General features: G+C 58.7%; 2 protein-coding genes across 2 annotated transcripts; both read left to right on the top strand.

Annotated features, from left to right (window-relative positions):
* The first annotated feature begins 261 nt into the window (after positions 1 to 261).
* Positions 262 to 1,867, top strand: LOC132319310 (ciliogenesis and planar polarity effector 2-like). The gene is made up of 5 exons (XM_059829831.1): positions 262 to 367; positions 452 to 604; positions 697 to 821; positions 915 to 1,054; positions 1,639 to 1,867. Exons 1-5 carry the CDS (start codon positions 262 to 264, stop codon positions 1,865 to 1,867), a joined length of 753 nt encoding a protein of 250 aa, XP_059685814.1.
* A 4,163-nt stretch (positions 1,868 to 6,030) lies between these two features.
* On the top strand, positions 6,031 to 18,724 carry EPHA2 (EPH receptor A2). Its single transcript, XM_059829830.1, has 17 exons — positions 6,031 to 6,400; positions 7,982 to 8,049; positions 9,161 to 9,824; positions 10,582 to 10,737; positions 10,836 to 11,168; positions 11,246 to 11,370; positions 11,494 to 11,653; positions 11,746 to 11,845; positions 11,962 to 12,017; positions 12,097 to 12,222; positions 12,322 to 12,504; positions 13,091 to 13,152; positions 13,296 to 13,505; positions 13,597 to 13,746; positions 13,853 to 14,046; positions 16,638 to 16,793; positions 18,581 to 18,724. The coding sequence occupies exons 1-17, from the start codon at positions 6,031 to 6,033 to the stop codon at positions 18,684 to 18,686; spliced, it is 3,219 nt and encodes a 1,072-aa protein (XP_059685813.1). The 3' UTR covers positions 18,687 to 18,724.
* Positions 18,725 to 19,629: the final 905 nt, after the last annotated feature.

Genomic DNA, 19,629 nt, shown 5'->3' with positions numbered 1-19,629 from the left:
AGAGACCCCATGGGGGGTTCAGGGACCTCGGGGGGGTTCAGGGACCCCATGTGGGGTGCAGGGACCCCGGGGGGGGGCAGAGACCCCATGAGGGGTTCAGGGACCCCATGGGGGTGTTCAGGGACCCCGGGGGTGGGGCATAGACCCCAGGGTGCGGGGTCAGAAGGGGACTCCCTGCTCCCCCAAGATGTGGGGTGCAGTGACCCCCCGGGGGAAGGCGGGGGGGGTGTCTTCCCTGCACCCCCAGGTTTCGGGGGGCCCATGGCGGCGCAGGGGGGCTCGGTGCTGGAGCCGGGCTGGCTCCTCTCCCCCGCCGGCCGCCCCTACCTGGACTCCATCCTCCAGAAGAACCAGCGGAGAGTGTTCGGTGAGACCCACACCCCCCCAAAAAAAAAAATGGGGTGCCAGCACCCCAAAAAAAACCTCACACACACACATATCCCCCCACCAGGTCTGCTGGAGCGCCCGGTGCTGCCCCCCACCTTGGCCGCCCCCACCGTCACCTACAAACTCTTCCTCTCCGGCAAGAGCGGCGTCGGCAAGACGGCCTTGGTGGCCACGCTGGCGGGGACCCCCGTGCCCCCCGTCCACCACGAGACCCTGGGTATGTCACGGAACAGGGGGGGGACACACACACACAGCACCCCCGATGTCCCCTGGGGGTGACCGTGGCGGGGTGTGTGGTGTCCCCCCCAGGCATAGAGGCCACCACCGTCTACTGGCCGGCCAAGCCGCGGGCCAGCGGCCGCCCCGTCATCTTCCAGCTCCGCTTTTGGGATTGCGGGGACGGAGCCCTGAAAAAATTCGAGCATCTCCTGCCCGTGAGTCGGGGTGGGGGGGACAAGTTTTGGGGGACACACACACAGAGGATCCCCCCATCACGGTGGCTGTCCCCTCTTCCCCCCCCCCACCAGGCTTGTAAGGAGGAAGCGGACGCCGTCCTCTTCCTCTTCTCCTTCACCGACCGCTCGTCCTTCGAGGAGCTGCCGGCGCAGATGAGCCGGGTGGTCGGCCCTGACGAAGAAAACCTCGTTAGGGTGGTCGTCGGCACCAAGTATCCTTCTCAGAGCGTGGGCCGGAGGGGCGGGAGGAGGGCGCATCCCCCCATAAACAGGTTGGCACCCCCATATTTCCCACCACTTGGCATCTCAGTAGGCTGAGAACGCGCACACCTCATTACACCAGTGGAATCACAGCTCCCACCTTTTTTTTTTAGGGGGTTTTGCCCCCTCCGGGGGGATTTTTTGGGCTGTTGGTGTCTCCCTTGACCGTATGTCCCCCCCAAAGTGGGTTTGCACCCCCATATTTCACACCACTCAATACCTTGGCGGGCTGAAAACACACACACTTTGTTACATGAATGGAATCGCAGCTTCCACCTATTTTTATAGGGGTTTGCCCCCTGGGGGGATTTTTTGGGGTGTTGGTGTCTCCTTTGACCGTGTGTCATCCCCCCCCAAGTGGGTTTGCACCCCCGTATTTTGCACCTCTCGGTACCTTGGTAGGCTGAGAACGTGCACATTTCGTTACACCGATGGATTGGCAGCACCCGCTTATTTTTAGGGGTTGTTGTGGGGGGATTTTTCAGGGTGTTGCTGTCTCCCTTGACCACGTGCCCCCCCCCAACACCCGCCCCAGATTCGACCTGTCCCCGCAGGCGGACGTGACGGAGGGGGACGTGACGGCCTTCGAGGGGGCCTGGGGGGTGCCGGTGCTGCGGGTGGGCAGCCGGCCGGGGGCCGGGACGGGGCGCGGGGGGCTGGCCCGCGTCGCCCCCCTCCTCGACGCCCTGGTCGAGAGGCTCTGGCGGCGGGACCAAATCGCCGCCGGCGTCGCCCCGGGGGGCGAGGGGTCCCCCCCCGCCTGAACCCCCCATCTTGCGGGGCGGGTTTGGGGGGGTTGGGGGGGAATGGGAGGGGAAAAGGGTTTTTTTGACCAAAATCCATGTTTCTCCACCAAAAAGAGCCTTGGGTGCCCTGACTCGTCCGATTTGGGGTGCTGGGGGATTTGGGGTGCTGGGGTGGGGGGTGCGGGGGGGGTGACAGAGATGGGGTGCTGGGGGATTTGGGGTGCCATGAGATCTTGGGGATGGGGTGCTGCAGGATTTGGGGTGCTGGGGGGTGACGGGGATGGGGTGCTGGGGGATTTGGGGTGCTGGGGGATCTTGGGGATGGGGTGCTGCAGGATTTGGGGTGCTGGGAGGTGACGAGGATGGGGTGCTGGGGTTTTTGGGGTGCTGGGGGATCTTGGGGATGGGGTGCTGGGGGATTTGGGGTGCTGGGGGATCTTGGGGATGGGGTGCTGCAGGATTTGGGGTGCTGGGAGGTGATGGAGATGGGGTGCCGGGGGATTTGGGGTGCCATGAGATCTTGGGGATGGGGTGCTGGGGGATTTGGGGTGCTGGGGAGTGATGGGGATGGGGTGCCGGGGGATTTGGGGTGCTGGGGGGTGATGGGGATGGGGTGCTGGGGGATTTAGGGTGCTGGGGGATCTTGGGGATGGCATACTGGGGGATTTGGGGTGCCATGAGATCTTGGGGATGGGGTGCTGCAGGATTTGGGGTGCTGGGGGGGGATGGGGATGGGGTGCTGGGGGATTTGGGGTGCAATGGGGATCTTGGGGATTGGGTGCTGCAGGATTTGGGGTGCTGGGGGGTGATGGAGATGGGGTGCCGGGGGATTTGGGGTGCTGGGGGATCTTGGGGATGGGGTGCTGCAGGATTTGGGGTGCTGGGGAGTGATGGGGATGGGGCGCCAGGGGATTTGGGGTGCTGGGGGATCTTGGGGATGGGTTGCTACAGGATTTGGGGTGCTGGGAGGTGACGGGGATGGGGTGCTGGAGTTTTTGGGGTGCTGGGGCGTGATGGGGATGGGGTGCTGGGGGATTTGGGGTGCTGGGGGATCTTGGGGATGGGGTGCTGCAGGATTTGGGGTGCTGGGGGGTGATGGAGATGGGGTGCCGGGGGATTTAGGGTGCAGGGGGATCTTGGGGATGGCATACTGGGGGATTTGGGGTGCCATGAGATCTTGGGGATGGGGTGCCATGGGATTTGGGGTGCTGGGGGGTGATGGAGATGGGGTGCGGGGGGACTTGGGGTGCTGGGGGATCTTGGGGATGGGGTGCTGGGGGATTTGGGGTGCTGGGGGGTGCTGGGGATTTGGGGTGCAATGGGGTGATAGGGACGGGGTGCTGGGGATAATGCAGGATTTGGGGTGCTGCGGGATCATGGGGATGCTACAGTTGATGGAAGATTTGGGGTGCTGGGGGGCTGCTGGGCCCGATCCCGCCCCCCCAGGGGCCCGGCCCCCCCCTCCCCGCCAGAAACCGGCATTACTTTTGGGCCGGAAAAAGCCGATTTCTGGTCCGGCCTCTTTCGGGACGCGGGAAAGGGGCGGGGGGGGGGGGGCGGGCATCGCCCCCCCAAAACCAGCCCGCCCTCCGGCACCCCACCTGAGCCTGCCCCCCAGTTCCTGCCCCCCCACTATCTAACTGGTGGGCGGGGGGGGCGGAGCCGGTAGTAGCCGCGTGGCCCCGCCCCCTGCCGCCATTGGCTGCCGCCCCCCGCGCCCTTCCCACGCCGCTTCATGAATGAAAGGGGAGGGGGCGGGGGGGGGGTTAACCCCTTCGGGGGGGGGGGGGGGCGCGGGGGGAGACACTGCTGCGGGACGGACCCGCACCCAGCACCCAGCACCCACGGACGGATCGGGACCCACGCACACCCCCCACGGGTGTGCTCCCGGGGGGGGGGGGGGGGTCCCACACACCCACACCCCCCCCACCCCCCGGCCCACTTCCCATCCTCACACTCGGGCCCTCCCAGTCCCATACTGGTGGGTACTGGGAGCAGCTCCTGTCCCTTTAAGAGCGGGCGTGGCCGGGTGACATCACTCGGGGCATGAATGAACAGGAGCGGGGTGCTCAGCCCCACACGCCCCACAGCGCTGGGTGCTGCCGGTCGTGGGGTGCACCCCGGGCCCCCCCCAACCCCCCCGGCTATGGCGGGCACCCCCCCAGCCTTCACCCTCCTCCTCCTCACCGCCCTCTCCCCGCTGGCAGCTGAGGAAGGTGAGCTCTGCGCTTGGGGGGGGGGGGCACCCCAAAACCCACTTATTGGGGTGCTGGGGGGGGGGGTGCTGGGTGCGCACCCAAAGGGGTGGGGTGGTTTGGGGGTAAGTTTGGGCGCTTTTGAGAGCTGAGAGGTTGGGGGGGGCTGGAGGAGCCCCCCTAAAATAAAGGGTGATGGGAGGGTGGCGCGCACCCCCCCCCAAAAAAAAAAAGGGGTGCCCATGGGTGCGGTGGTGGCACACCAGCTGCTGCGTTCGGGGGGGGAAAGGGTTAAAATGGGGGGGAAAGGGTTAAAATGGGGAGGAAAAGGGTTAAAACGGGGGGGGAAGGGTTAAAATGGGGGGGAAAGGGTTAAAATGGGGGGGGGAGCTCAAAAAGGGGGAAAAAGCTAAAATAGGGGGAAAATCAAGAATTTTGGGCAACTTTTCCCACGCAGAGCGTCCCGCTCCGGGGCGGGATCCTGCTGGGTGCCCCCCAAAAAGGGTCTGACCCAGTGGGTGGGGTGGGGGGGGGGTTGAAAAAGAAAAAAAAAAAAAAAAAAACCCAAAAAAGGGGGAAATCACCCTAAAACGGAGTGTTTCCCATGGCCGGCCATGGGCCGGGCGGGATCCGGCTCGGAGAACTGGAAAACAATGTCAGGAAAACCCCAAAAAGTGCTGGGAAAAAAACAAGCAGCGTCCCGGCCTCCGCTTCGCAACGATTCCCCGGCTGCTTTTTGGGCTCAGATTGGGGGGTTTGGGGTAAAAAAAGGGAAAAGTCACTTTTTTTTCATATATATTTAATTTTTTAAAAAATTGAGGTTTCTAAAAAGTCTGTCCGAAGGGTTTATCCGTCGCTTCTCAAGGGAAAGACGGACAGATCCGGCCCGCAACGCAAAGAAATCGGAGGCTGGGGGGTGCTTTGGGATGGAAAATCCGCCCCCCCCCCCAATAAAAATGGGGTGAAAAACCCTCAAATGAGGTTTTTGAAGTGCTGGGGGGGAAGGCGGAGGGGGGCGACCCCATGGCGGGGACCCCCAACCGCCCCCCGACGCGGCTGCGGGATTTGGGGCGCGTTCCCAAAGTGCCGATTCCCAGGAGGGATCCTTGGGGATATCGGGCTTTTTGGGTTAAAAAAGTGCAAAATAGGGGAAAGTGTTGGGAGAGCAGCGGGATTTGGGGGGGGGTTGGGGGGGGTGCTTCCCATCGCTTGGAGAGGGCGAAATCCGGTGGGATGGGGAGGTTGGGGGGTGCTGGGTGTCCCGGACGGATCCTGCAGCGCCTGCGCCGAGGTTTGGGGTGTCCGGGAAGGGGGGGACAAGGAGGGGGGGAATGGGATGGGATTCAGATTGGGATGGGGATGGGATTAAGATTCAGATTGGGATTTGGATTCGGATTGGGATGGGGGTGGGAGGGGAAGGGATTGGGACGGGGATTCATTTTGGGATTGGCATGGGGATTCATTTGGGGACTGGGATTCAGAGTGGGATTTGGGATTGGGATGGGGATTCAGATTGGGATTTGGGGACTGGGATTCAGACTGGGATTCATTTTGGGATTGGGATTAATTTTGGGATTGGGATTCGTTTTGGGACTGGGATTCAGACTGGGATCTGGGATTGGGATGAGGATTCATTTTGGGATTGGGATTCAGATTGGGATGGGATTGGGATTGAGATTCAGATTGGGATGGGGGTTGGAATGGGAGTGGATGGGATCTGGATTGGGATGGGAATGGGAGGGAATGGGATTGGGATTCAGATTGGGATTTGGATTGGGATGGGAATGGAAGGGAATGGGATTGGGGTGGGGATTAATTTTGGGATTGGGATTCAGATCAAGCTTGGGATGGGGATAGCGATAGCGATGGGGATGGGGATTGGGATTGAGATGTGGATTGGGGCTGAGATGGGATGGGGACAGGACAGGGACGGGGACAAGGATGCAGCCGGGGATGGGATGGGGATGCAGACGTGCAGTGGTGGCGATGGCGATGATGGTGATGATGGCGATGGCAACAGCAGTGCTGATGCAGACAGGGACGGTGACAGCAGTGGTGCCGGGGCTGCAGATGGTCATGGGGATGGTGGTGCCGATGGCGATGGGGCTGCAGCCGGCAGTGGGGCCGGCAGTGGGGCCGGCAGTGGGGCCGGCGATGCAGACGCGGACAGGGGAGGTGATGGTGGTGCGGGGGCTGCAGATGATGGTGGCGGTGGAGGTGGTGGCGGTGCTGATGATGGCGATGGAGCTGGTGGCGGCGGTGCTGATGGTGATGGCAGTGGCAGAGGGGGTGCAGATGGTGATGGCACCGGGGGTGCCAACGGCGCCGGTGGCCCTGGGCGTGGGTGCACCCTTAGGTGCTGCACCCCTTGACTCAACAGCCGCAGCCCTGGGTTTCTCCCCTGACTCACCCCCGGCACAGCCTCGGGGGGGACGTGGCGGGGGGACACCCTGCAGAGAACCCAGCAACTCAGCTCATGCGCCAGCCTCCCCGCCGGCTTTCCGCTCTCCGGAGGCATGCGGGGGGATTTCCAGCCGCAGGAAAGCTGGGATATCCGCTCCGGCATCCTTCCTGACCCCGGGCACGGGGAGGGGGGACAACGACAGAGCCACGTGTGTCCCCCCAACTGGGTTTTGGGGTTCCCCCCCAGACTTTACCCTCTTGGGGCATGTCATGAGCTCGCCCGTTCTCAGCAGATGAGGTTGGCCGGCGGGGGGGCATCCGTCCCCGAAACTCCCCCACCCCATTGGGACCCGTCCCGCCAGCAGCCAGCATGAACCCAGGCGTCCGGGTGCATTCCTGGGGGGTGATTCACCAAGGGGGGGGCCACCCGTCAGCACTTCCCTCCCGGCCCTCGGCGGCCTCCTCTTCCTCTCCCGGGCGCTGGATCTGGCCACCGCCCTCGCCAGAGCGGCCGGCATGCCATGGCAGGTCTGCCCGGCCTCGGCACGGTGCCGAGCTCTGCCTCGGTTTCCCCTCTTTTTGGGGGGGTCCCTGGGGGTGTTCTCGTGGGGGTCCCAGGGGAATCTGATGAGACTGGGAGCATCTGTGGGTCCCAGGGGTGTTTGCAGGTCCTGGGGACATCCGTGGGTTATGGGGACGTCTGTGGGGACTGGGTGCATCTGTGGGTCCTGGGGTTTCTACGTGTCCTGGGGATATCCGTGGGTCCCAGGTCCTCGGGTCATCCGTGGGTCCCGAGGACATCCATGGATCCTCGGGGCATCTCTGGGTCCCAGCTGCATCCGTGGGTCCTGGGGGACATCCATGGATCCTGGGGGACATCCATGGGTCCCAGAGACATCCGTGGATCCGGGGGGTCATCCGTGGATCCGGGGGGTCATCCGTGGGTCCCAGGGGCATCCGTGGGTCCTGGGGGGCATCCATTGGTCCCAAAGACACCTATGGATCCTGGGGGACATCCATGGGTCCCAGAGACATCCGTGGATCCGGGGGGACATCCGTGGATCCAGGGGGACATCCATGGGTCCTGAGGGACATCCACGGGTCCTGGGGGGCATCCGTGGGTCCTGAGGGACATGAGGGGCCCCAGGGGCATCTGTGGATCCTGGGGGACATCCATGAGTCCCAGGGGCATCCGTGGGTCCGGAGGGGCATCCATGGATCCGGAGGGGCATCCGTGGGTCCTGAGGGGCATCCATGGATCCTGGGGGACATCCATGGGTCCCAGGGACATCCACAGATCCTGGGGGGCATCCGTGGGTCCGGAGGGGCATCCGTGGGTCCTGAGGGGCATCCATGGATCCTGGGGGACATCTGTGGGTCCTGAGGGACATCCATGGGTCCCAGGGACATCCGCAGATCCAAGAGGGATCTGGATGTATTGGTGGCACCTGCGTGCCCTGGGGCCATCCGTGGGTCCTGGTGGCATCTCCCAGGCTTCGCGCCCGCCCCACTAACATCCCCTCTCTCCCCACAGTGGTCCTGCTGGACTTCGCCAAGGCGCAGGGAGAGCTGGGCTGGCTCACCCAGCCCTATGGCAAAGGGGTGAGCACCCGGGGACCCGGGCGTCCGCCCCCCGGCCAGCACCGCCCCGAGAGCCCGCACCGGGAATGGGGACATCCGTGGGGATGGGGACATCCATGGGGACAGGGATATCACTGGGCTTGGGGACATCTATGGGGACGGGGACATCCGTGGGGGTGGGAATGGGGACATACGTGGGGGCATCCATGGGGATGGGGACAGGGATATCTATGGGGAACTCCATGGGGATGGGGACCTCCATGGGAAGGGGGATGGGGGCATCCTTGGGGATGAGGACAAGGACACCCATGGGGAGGGGGACACCCATGGGAACAGGGACATCCTTGGGGATGGGGACAGGGACATCCCTGGGGACTGGCGATGGGATTGGGGACATCCATGGGGATGGGGGCACCGATGGGGATGGGGACATCCTTGGGGATGGGAACAGGGATATCCATGGGGAACTCCATGGGAATGGGGACCTCCGTGGGAATGGGGATGGGAGCATCCTTGGGGATGAGGACAAGGACACCCATGGGGATGGGGACACCCATGGGGACAGGGACATCCTTGGGGACTGGGGATGTGGTTGGGGACCTCCACGGGGATGATGACATCCAGGATGGGGGCACCAGTGGGGATGGGGACACCGATGGGGACGGGGACATCCTTGGGGATGGGAACAGGGATATCCATGGGGAACTCCATGGGAATGGGGACCTCCGTGGGAATGGGGATGGGGGCATCCTTGGGGATGAGGACAAGGACACCCATGGGAATGGGGACATCCTTGGGGATGGGGACAGGGACATCCCTGGGGACTGGGGATGGGGTTGGGGACCTCCACGGGGATGAGGACATCCAGGATGGGGGCACCGATGGGGGTGGGGACACTGATGAGGACGGGGACATCCTTGGGGATGAGGACAGGGACATCCCTGGGGACCGGGGGTGGGAACCTCCACAGAGATAGGAACTGGGACACCCATGGGGATGGGGACACCCATGGAGATGAAGACAGGGGCATCCATGGGGATGAGGACAAGCGCATCCACGGGGAACAGGGGCACCGCCTGCCCTGCCTCAGTTTCCCCCCCCCATAGCCCCCGTTTCTCTCTTGGGGGCGCAGTGGGACCTGCTGCAGAACGTGCTGAACGACTCCTTGATCTACATCTACTCGGTGTGCAACGTGCTGGAGGGTGAGCAGGAGAACTGGCTACGCACCAACTGGATCTACCGCGGGGTGGCCCAACGCATCTTCATCGAGCTCCAATTCACCGTCCGCGACTGCAACAGCTTCCCCACCGCCGGCGGCGGCTCCTGCAAGGAGACCTTCAACCTCTACTACGCCGAATCCGACGTGGATTACGGCACCAACTTCCAGAAGAGACAATTCAAGAAGATCGACACCATCGCTCCGGATGAAATCACCGTTCAGGATGATTTTGCTTCCCGGATCGTTAAACTCAACGTTGAGGTGCGATCGGTGGGACCTCTCCGTCGGAAAGGTTTCTACTTGGCTTTCCAGGATTTGGGAGCTTGCGTGGCATTGCTTTCCGTTCGGATTTATTACAAGAGGTGCCCGGCTGTTTTACGGGGAATGGCTCGCTTCCCCGAAACGGTGGCCGGCGTCGACTCGCAGACCTTGGCCGAGGTGCGGGGGACGTGCGTGGAGGAGGCGGTGGCCGACCAAGCTCCGGCGCTGCACTGCAACGCCGACGGCGAGTGGTTGGTGCCCATCGGGGAGTGCCTGTGCCGGGCCGGCTACGAGAAAGTGGGAGAGAGATGCCAAGGTAGCGCTTGGGGAGGGGGTAAATAGGGATGGGGGGGTGAGGAGCTGTGGTTGGGGGGATTGGGGGGGGCTGAGGACGCACCAGCTCAGCGCATGCCAGGGGATAGAAGAGGGGGGCGGAGAAATGAGGTGTTGGCTCCAAAATTCCCCATCCCCGATCCTTAACTTTGAGCATCACTAGTGCAGCGAGTGCGGTAAGGGCTCAGAGTGGTGGGCTTGGGCGGGGGTGTCCCAATAATAATAGCTGCAAAAATAAGGTGAAATACCCTAAAATCCCCAGTCTGGGTCAGAGAAATGAGGTGTTAGCCCCAAAATTCCCCATCCTGGATCCTTACCCTCAAGCATCACTAGTACAACGAGTGCGGCAGGGCTCAGCCAGGCGAGAGGTGGGTTGGGTGGGGGGGTCCTGTTGCCCCTGTGGGGCACGAAGCTGCAAAATAAGGCAAAAAATACCCTAAAATCCCCAATCTGGGGTGGAGGAATGAGGTGGCAGCACCGAAACCACCTGTCCTGGATCCTTAACCCAGAGCATCACCAGTGCAGCGAGTGCGGCAGGGCTCAGCCAGGAGAGGGGCGGGCTGGGGGGGTCCCAATAATGAAGAAACTGCAAAATAAGGTGTAACACCCTAAAATCCCCACTCTGGGTGCTTGGCAGGGTGATGCACCCCAAAACCCGCCTGGGTGAGGATGCCGTGGGTGGGGAAGGGGGATTTGGGGTCTCACCGACGTCATTGTGTGTATCCGTGTGTCCCCCCCAGCTTGTCCCCCCGGCTCCTTCAAGGCCACCGTGTCCCTGAGCAGCTGCCAGCCCTGCCCGCCCCACACCCTACCCTCCCCTGCCGCCGCCGCTGCCTGCCCCTGCCAGGATGGCTTCTTCCGCGCCCCCGCCGACCCCCCCGCCGACCCCTGCACCCGTAAGTGACCTTTGGGGGGGGGGAAACTGAGGCACGGCGTGGCCGTCCCTCCCCCTGACCCCCCTCTCTGCTCTCTGTCGTCCCCCCGCCTCCGCCAGGTCCCCCCTCGCCCCCTCAGGGTGTCACGGCCGTGGGGCTGGGGGCCACGGTGCAGCTACGTTGGTCCCCCCCCGCCGACCCGGGTGGCCGTGGGGATGTCACCTACAGCGTCACCTGCGAGCAGTGCTGGCCGGAGAGCGGGGAGTGCTGTCCCTGCGATGGGGGGATCCGCTATTCGCAGCCCCCCCGGGGGTTGACGGGAACGGGGGTGACGGTCACCGACCTGGAGCCACATGTCAACTACACCTTCACCGTCGAAGCCCGGAACGGAGTGTCGTCCTACAGCCACCACCGCAGCGTGGCCACCGCCACCATCAGCGTCAACCAGACAGGTAAGGGGCCACCAGCATCTCCCACGCCTTCCCTCCACCACGGGGGCACCTCTGTGACGTCCCTGTCCCCACGGCAGAGCCCCCCCGGGTGACATCGGTGAGCCTGGATGGACGGACGGCCACCAGCTTGGTCCTCTCCTGGACGGTGCCACCGCGGCAGCAGAGTCGGGTCTGGAAGTACGAGGTCACCTACAGCAAGAAGGTCCGTCCCGTGTCATGACTTCAGCCCTGTCTCGATCGGTGTCCCCATCCACGTCCCCCCTCCATCCGTGTCACCTCCATCCTTGTCACCTCCACCCTTGTCCCCCCCATGTCACCCCCCCAGGTGGACGAGAACAGCTACTCGGTGCTGCGCTGCAAGGGCACCTCCGTCACCCTCCCCAAGCTGTCCCCTGCCACCGCCTACGTGGTGCGGGTCCAGGCGCTCACCCCGGACGGCCACGGCCCCTACAGCCCCCAGCACGAGTTCGAGACCCTGCCCGAAGGTGAGGACCACGGGGCGGGGGTAGGATTTGGGGGTGGGGGTGCAGGGGGTGCACAGTTCACCCCAAAACCCCCCCCCGAATTGTCCCCGCAGGCGCCGAGGCCATGGCATCCACCGCCGTCATCAGTGGCTCCGTCGCTGGTGTCTTCTTCGTCCTCCTCCTCTTGGCTGCTCTCCTCTACGTCCTCCGGCGGTATGGAGATAAAACCCCCCAAAAAAACCCCAACGAACCCCAAAATACCATTTTTTCCACCACCAAAGATGGGTGAGGGGTGATTTTTTTGGGGGCAAACCACTGCTTTTCCGCAGGAGGAAGAGGTCACGGCCGCGCCAGTCCACCGAGGACGTCTACTTCTCCAAGTCAGGTGAGCAATGGGATGGTTGGGTCAACGGGGATGGGTGATGGGGTGACATGGGTGCTGACCCCCCCCCGGCACCCCACAGACCAGCTGAAGCCCCTCAAGACCTACGTTGACCTACACACCTACGAAGACCCCAACCAAGCCATGCTCAAGTTCACCACCGAGATCCCTCCATCCGCCATCACCCGCCAGACGGTCATCGGCGCCGGTAGGTCCTCAGGTGGCTTCGTCACCTCAAAGACACCCCAAAATTGGACCAGGGTGGGGGGGTTAAACCTTCTCCCCCCTGCCCCTTTCCTCCGAGCAGGTGAATTTGGGGAGGTCTACAAGGGCACCCTGAAGCGTGGTAAGAAGGAGGTGCCGGTGGCCATCAAGACCTTGAAGGTGGGCTACACGGAGAAGCAACGGGTGGACTTCTTGAGCGAAGCCACCATCATGGGCCAGTTCTGCCACCACAACATCATCCGCCTGGAAGGGGTCGTCTCCAAGCGTGAGTGTGCCCTCCCCCCCCCCAAAAAAAAACAACCCCTCCCCAATTTCCCTGCAAAAACCCCCCAAAAAAGGCTGTATAACAATCAGGTGTTTTGAGCAACGATGCGGGGGAGGGGGGCTGGGGGTTTTTTGGGGGGGTGGAATTTAGGGGGAGGTTGGGGGGGACCTTGGAGGGGTTGGGGAGGGGTTTTTTTGGGGGGTTGGGGGTTTTGGGGGAGCTTGGGGAGGGTTTTTGTTTGTTGGGGGGGGGTGGTTTGGAGGGGGGTTGGGAGTGGTGGTGGTGTTTTTTTCTTGGGGGGGTGGAGGCTTGGGGGGGTTGGGGTTTTTGGGGGGTGGTGGTAAGAGGTTTTTGGTGAGGGGGGGTTGGTTTTTTTGGGGGGAGGGTGTGGTACGGGTTTTTTTTGGGGGGGTTGGGGGTTTTTTAGGGGGTGGGGGTTTTTTGGGGGCTGGGTTTTGGGCGTTGTTTTGTTTTGGGGGAGTTTTTTGGGGGGTTGGGGTTTGGTTTTGGTTTTTTTTGTTTGGGGGGCTTTGGGGGGGATTTTTTGGGGGGGGGTTTACCCATTTTGGGTCTTTTTTTGGTACAGACAAGCCCTTCATGATCATCACGGAGTACATGGAGAACGGCGCACTGGATAAATTCCTGCGGGTAGGCAAAGCGCGGTGGCACCGTCCCTGTCGTGTCGTCGTCCCCCCCTCAGCAAGGATTACCGGGTGGTGGAACCACCAAAACCCACCACGGCAGGTGGGCCAAGAGACTGATTCGAGGCCGGATTCTCCCCTTTTTCCCAGGAAAAAGAGGGGAAATTTGGCGTCATCCAGCTGGTGGGGATGTTGAGGGGCATCGCCGCCGGCATGAAGTACTTGGCCAACATGAATTACGTCCACCGGGATCTGGCCGCCCGCAACATCTTGGTGAACAGCAACCTGGTGTGCAAAGTGTCCGATTTTGGGCTTTCGAGGGTGTTGGAAGACGACCCTGAAGCCACCTACACCACCAGCGTAAGTGCCACCAAGACGGGGCGGTTGGCCACGGCCGGGGCGGGGTGGGTTTTTTTGGGGGGATGCAGGGTTGAGCCCAATGTTGTCGCAGGGCGGGAAGATCCCCATCCGGTGGACGGCACCCGAAGCCATCTCCTACCGCAAGTTCACCTCCGCCAGCGACGTCTGGAGCTACGGCATCGTCATGTGGGAGGTGATGTCCTACGGCGAGCGCCCGTACTGGGAGCTCTCAAACCACGAGGTGAGCGTCCACCCGCCTCCGCCACCAGTATTCTGGAGGGGGTTGTTCTTGCAAACGGACAGCTTTTTGGGGGGAACGCCACTCAACCTCCTCCTCCTCCTCCTAGGTGATGAAGGCCATCAACGAGGGCTTCCGCCTCCCCGCCCCCCTGGATTGTCCCTCCGCCATCTACCAGCTGATGATGCAATGCTGGCAGCAGGAGCGCAGCCGGCGCCCCAAGTTCGCCGATATCGTCAGCATCCTCGACAAGCTCATCCGCGCCCCCGAGTCCCTCAAGGCGACGGCGGACTTCGACCCCCGGTGAGGGACGGCGGCAGGAAGGGGTTGCAGCTTGCAGTATTGCGCTCTTGCGTGCTCTCGTGCGCCTCTGCGGTTTTCTTGCGTCGCTTTTTGCAGGTTTGCGTTCTTGCACTCCTTTTTGCACCTCGGCGTTCTTGCGTTGCTTTTCGCCTCTCTGTGGTTTTGTGTTGGTTTTTGCATCTCTGCATTCTTGCACCTTTTTTTTGCATCTTTGCATTATGCCGTTGCTTTTTGCATCTTTTCATTCTTGCGCTTCTTTATTGCTTCTCTGCATTCTTGCGTTGCTTTTTGCGTCTCTGCATTCCTGTGCTTTTTGCATCTCTGCATTATTGAGTTGCTTTTTGCATCTTTCCAGTCTTGCTCGTCCTTATTGCTGCTTTGCATTCTTGCATCGCTTTTTGCGTCTCTGCATTCTTGCGCTCTTTTTTGCATCTCTGCATTCTTGCATTGCTTTTTGCATCTTTCCAGTCTTGCACTTCCTTATTGCTTCTTTGCATTCTTGCATTGGTTTTTGCACTCCTTTTTGCATCTCTGCATTCTTGCACTCCTTTTTGCATCTTTGCAGTCTTGCGCTTCTTTATTGCTTCCCTGCATTTCTTGCATTGCTTTTTGCGTCTTTGCATTCTTGCATGCTCTTTTGCATCTTGGCATTCCTGCACTCCTTTTCACGTCTTTGCATTTTTGCATTGGCTTTGCATTCTTGCATTGCTTCTCGCATCCCTGCACTCCTGCACTCTTTTTTGCACCTTTGCATTCTTGCGTTGCTTTTTGCGTCTCTGCTTTTTTGCACTCTTTGTTGCATCTTTGCATTTTTGCGTTGTTTTTTTGCACCTTTGCTTTCTTGCACTCTCTTTTGCATCTTTGCATTTTTTGCATTGGTTTTGCCGGTTTATATTCTCGCATTCTTTTCTACATCTTTGCATTTTCGAATTGGTTTTGCATCCTTGCGTTCTTTCCTGCTCCTTTGCATCTGGGCATTTTAGCTTTTTCTTTTCCCTTTGGCATTTTCGCTTTATTTCTTGCTTTTTTTAGCATTCTTGCCCCATTCTTTGCATTTCTGCTTTTTGCAATATTCTCTGCATCTTCATGTCTCTGCATTCTTTTTTACATCTGGGCACTCTCACATCGCCTCTCTCTCTTCCCCCGCCCACTATTTGCATTATACTTTTGCTTTCCTGCATTCCATTTTGCACTGGGCTTTTGCCTTTGCTTTTTGCATCTTTGCATTGGGGCGTTGTTTTGTGTAGCTCCGCATCTTTACATTTTGGCATTGGTTTTTTGCATTTGTGCATTGTTTTTTTGCCTCTTTCAATTATTGCATGGTTTTTTGCATCCTTCCATTTCTGCATTGTTTTTTGCATTGTTTCTTTTCTGCGTTATTTTTGCATCCTTCCATTTTTGCATTATTTTTTGCGTCCTTCCTTCTTCACGTCATATTTTTGCATCTTTGCATTTCTGCATTATTTTTGCATCCTGCCATTTTCACATCATTTTTTTCCACCCTTTCATTTCTGCACCTTTTTTTTTGCATCTTTCCATTTCTGTGTTCCTTCTTGCAACTTTCCATTTTCGCATCTTTCAATTTTTGCATTATTTTTGCACCTTTCCATTTCTGCATTATTTTTGCGTCCTGCCATTTTTGCATCATTTTTCCACCCTTTCATTTCTGCACCATTTTTTTTTGCATCTGTCCATTTCTACACCTTTTTTTGCGTCCTTCCATTTTCACGTTATTTTTTGCGTCCTTCCATTTCTGCATCACTTTTTTGAATCTTTCAATTTTTGCATTATTTTGGCATCCTTCCTTTTTCATGTCATTGTTTTGCATCTTTGCATTTCTGCATCTTGTTTTGCATCTTTGCATTTCTGAGTTCCTTCTTGCATCCTTCTGTTTTCACATCTTTTTTCCCACTCTTTCATTTCTGCACTATTTTTTTTGTGTTTCAATTTCTGCATCATTTTTTGCATCTTTCCATTTTTGCGTTATTTTTTTCATCTTTCAATTTTTGCTTTATTTTTGCATCCTTCTGTTTTTGCATCATTTTTTCCACCCTTTCATTTCTGCACCATTTTTTTGGCATCTCTCCATTTCTGCATCGGTTTTTGCATCCTTCCATTTTCGCATCATTGTTTTTGCATCCTTCCATTTTCGCATCATTGTTTTTGCATCGTTGTATTTCTGCATAATTTTTTTGCATCCTTCCTTCTTCATGTCATATTTTTGCGTCTTGGCATTTCTGCATCATTTTTGCATCCTGCCATTTTCGCATCATTTTTCCCACCCTTTCATTTCTGCACCATTTTTTTGCATCTCTCCATTTCTGCGTTCCTTCTTGCATCCTTCCATTTTTGCATCAGTTTTTGCCCCTTTCAATTTTTGCATTATTTTTGCATCCTTCCGTTTTTGCATCATTTTCTCCACCCTTTCATTTCTGCACCATTTTTTTGCATCTCTCCATTTCTGCATCGGTTTTTGCATCCTTCCATTTTTGCATGACTTCCGCGTCCTCGCATTTTCGCGTTATTTTTGCCGCTCCCCATTTCTGCGCCCTTTTTGCCCCCCCGTTCCTCACGCCCCCTGCGCCCCCCAGGGTCTCCATCCGCCTGCCCAGCAGCAGCGGCCCCGAGGGTGTCCCCTTCCGCTCCGTCCCCGAGTGGCTGGAGTCCATCAGGATGCCCCAGTACACTGAGCACTTCATGGCCGCGGGCTACAGCACCATCGAGCAGGTCCTGCAGATGACCAGCGAGTGAGTCCCTGTCCCCGTCCTGTCCCCTTGGTGTCCCCATGGTGTCCTCATACTGTGCCCTTGGTGTCCCCCATACTATCCCCACAGTATCCCCATACCGCCCTCTTGGTGTCTCCATACCCTCCCTATGGTCCGTCCCCATGCTGTCCCCTTGGTGTCCCCATGCTGTCCCCTTGGTGTCCCCATACCGTCCCCATACCATCCCCATACTGTCCCCTGGGTATCCCTGTGCTGTCCCCATACCGTCCCCTTGGTATCCCCATACTGTCCCCTTGGTGTCCCCATGCCGTCCCCATACCATCCCTATGGTCTGTCCCCTTGGTGTCCCCATGGTGTCCCCATACTGTCCCCTTGGTATCCCCATACCATCCCCATACCGTCCCCTTGGTGTCCCCATACCGTCCCCTTGGTGCCCCCTTGGTGTCCCCATACTGTCCCCTTGGTGTCCCTATGCTGTCCCCATACTGTCCCCTTGGTATCCCCATACTGTCTCCGTGCTGAGCCCATACCATCCCCTTGGTATCCCCATGCTGTCCCCATACTGTCCCCTTGGTGTCCCCATGCCGTCCCCATACCATCCCTATGGTCTGTCCCCTTGGTGTCCCCATGGTGTCCCCATACTGTCCCCTTGGTATCCCCATACCATCCCCATACCGTCCCCTTGGTGTCCCCATACCGTCCCCTTGGTGCCCCCTTGGTGTCCCCATACTGTCCCCTTGGTGTCCCTATGCTGTCCCCATACTGTCCCCTTGGTATCCCCATACTGTCTCCGTGCTGAGCCCATACCATCCCCTTGGTATCCCCATGCTGTCCCCATACTGTCCCCTTGGTGTCCCCATGCCATCCCCATACCATCCCTATGGTCTGTCCCCTTGGTGTCCCCATGGTGTCCCCATACTGTCCCCTTGGTATCCCCATACCATCCCCATACCGTCCCCTTGGTGTCCCCATACCGTCCCCTTGGTGCCCCCTTGGTGTCCCCATACTGTCCCCTTGGTGTCCCTATGCTGTCCCCATACTGTCCCCTTGGTATCCCCATACTGTCTCTGTGCTGTCCCCATACTGTCCCCTTGGTGTCCCCATACTGTCCCCATACCGTCCCCTTGGTGTCCCCTTGGTGTCCCCATACCATCCCTATGGTCTGTCCCCTTGGTGTCCCCATGGTGTCCCCATACTGTCCCCTTGGTATCCCCATACCATCCCCATACCGTCCCCTTGGTGTCCCCATACCGTCCCCTTGGTGCCCCCTTGGTGTCCCCATACTGTCCCCTTGGTGTCCCTATGCTGTCCCCATACTGTCCCCTTGGTATCCCCATACTGTCTCTGTGCTGTCCCCATACTGTCCCCTTGGTGTCCCCATACTGTCCCCATACCGTCCCCTTGGTGTCCCCTTGGTGTCCCCTTGGTGTCCCCATACTGTCCCCTCCGGCTCCCACGGGGAGACGGGGACGTGCTGGGAAAGGAAACCGCTTCCGCGGCGTTGGCGTCGCTGGCCCGAGGGACGGGATAAAATTAGCCGGGATCTGGCCGGAGAGGTCGGGGTGAGCCCTGTCCGGCTGCCTGTCCCCGGGGAATGGCCCGGCTGGGGCGGGGGGAGGCACTGAGGGGGTCCCCAAAAACAGGGTGAGGTCGGGGCTGGATCCATCCCCACGGGGTGCTCAGGCCTGGATCCATCCCCTGGGAATGCTCCCCCCCAAACCCCCGCTCCCCCCCGGCCCCTTTTCAGGCTCTTTCCACCCCAATAACCCTGATTTTTTTCATTTTCTTCCCCCCCCCTTTATTTCCAGCGACATCAAGAAAATCGGGGTGCGCCTGCCGGGGCACCAGAAGCGCATCGCCTACAGCCTTCTGGGGCTGCAGGAGCAGCTCGGCGCCGGGGGGGTCCCCATTTAACCCCCCCGCACCCCCAAAATACTTGAAAGCAACCAAATGAAGACACCCCCCCTCCTCCCTGAGGGGTTTATTTATTGTTTTTATTATTATTAAGGGTTTTTTATAGTATTATTATTAATATTATCCCCGGGGTTGGGGATGAAACGGGTGTCACCCCCATCTTCCCCCCCAAAAAAAGATGAAAATTTAAATTTCAAGCTCATTTTGGGCTGGGGGGGGGTGTTTTGGGGGGTTTTCCTCTTTTTTTTTCCACATTTCAAGAAAAAAAAAAAAGGGCTCAGCTCCAAAACTGGCTTCTTTTTGCTTTTTTTCTCCCTATTTATTCCTCTCCTGCCGCCGGGTTTTTGTGGGGGGTTTTTTTGTTTTCCCCTTTTCCTTTTATTTTTTAATGTAATTTATTCTATTTTTGTATATTTATTGCGAGGAAGCGAAGGTCGTGTCACATGCGGGAGAGCAAAGGGGGGAAAATTTAAAAAAAGAAAAAAAAACAAACAAAAAAACCCGGATCCCTTTCCTGCCCCCCTTTTTTTCATGGATTTTCAGGGGTTTGGGGGATTTTCGTGAGGTTTTGATTCAAATAAAAATGTGCTTTTTTTTGTCGTTTTCTATAATATCGTCATTTCCCAGCGGCTGGCAGAGATTGCAGGAATTTGGGGGGCAAAGAGGGATGGAGGGGGTTGGCCCTGGGTTTAAGAGGGGGTTTAAGAGGGGGTTTAAGGGTGTTTTAAAGGGGTTTTAAGGTTTTTTTAAGGCGTTTATGGGGTTTTAGGGGGTTTTAAGGGGTTTGCAGGGTGGTTTTTTTTAAAGGGTTTTAGGGGGTTTTAAGACAGTGTTTAAGGGGGGGGTTAATGGGTTTTTAAGGGTGGTTTTTTAAAGTTGTTTTTTTTTAAGGCGTTTTAAGGGTGGGTTTTTACGGGGGTTTGTGGAGTTTTAGGGGGTCTTA

This window comes from Gavia stellata, chromosome 27 (assembly GCF_030936135.1).
Source record: "Gavia stellata isolate bGavSte3 chromosome 27, bGavSte3.hap2, whole genome shotgun sequence".
In the NCBI taxonomy this organism is placed as follows: domain Eukaryota; kingdom Metazoa; phylum Chordata; class Aves; order Gaviiformes; family Gaviidae; genus Gavia; species Gavia stellata.
The sequence above is the reverse complement of the archived record's forward strand: the minus strand, read 5'-3'. Positions and strand labels throughout refer to the sequence as shown.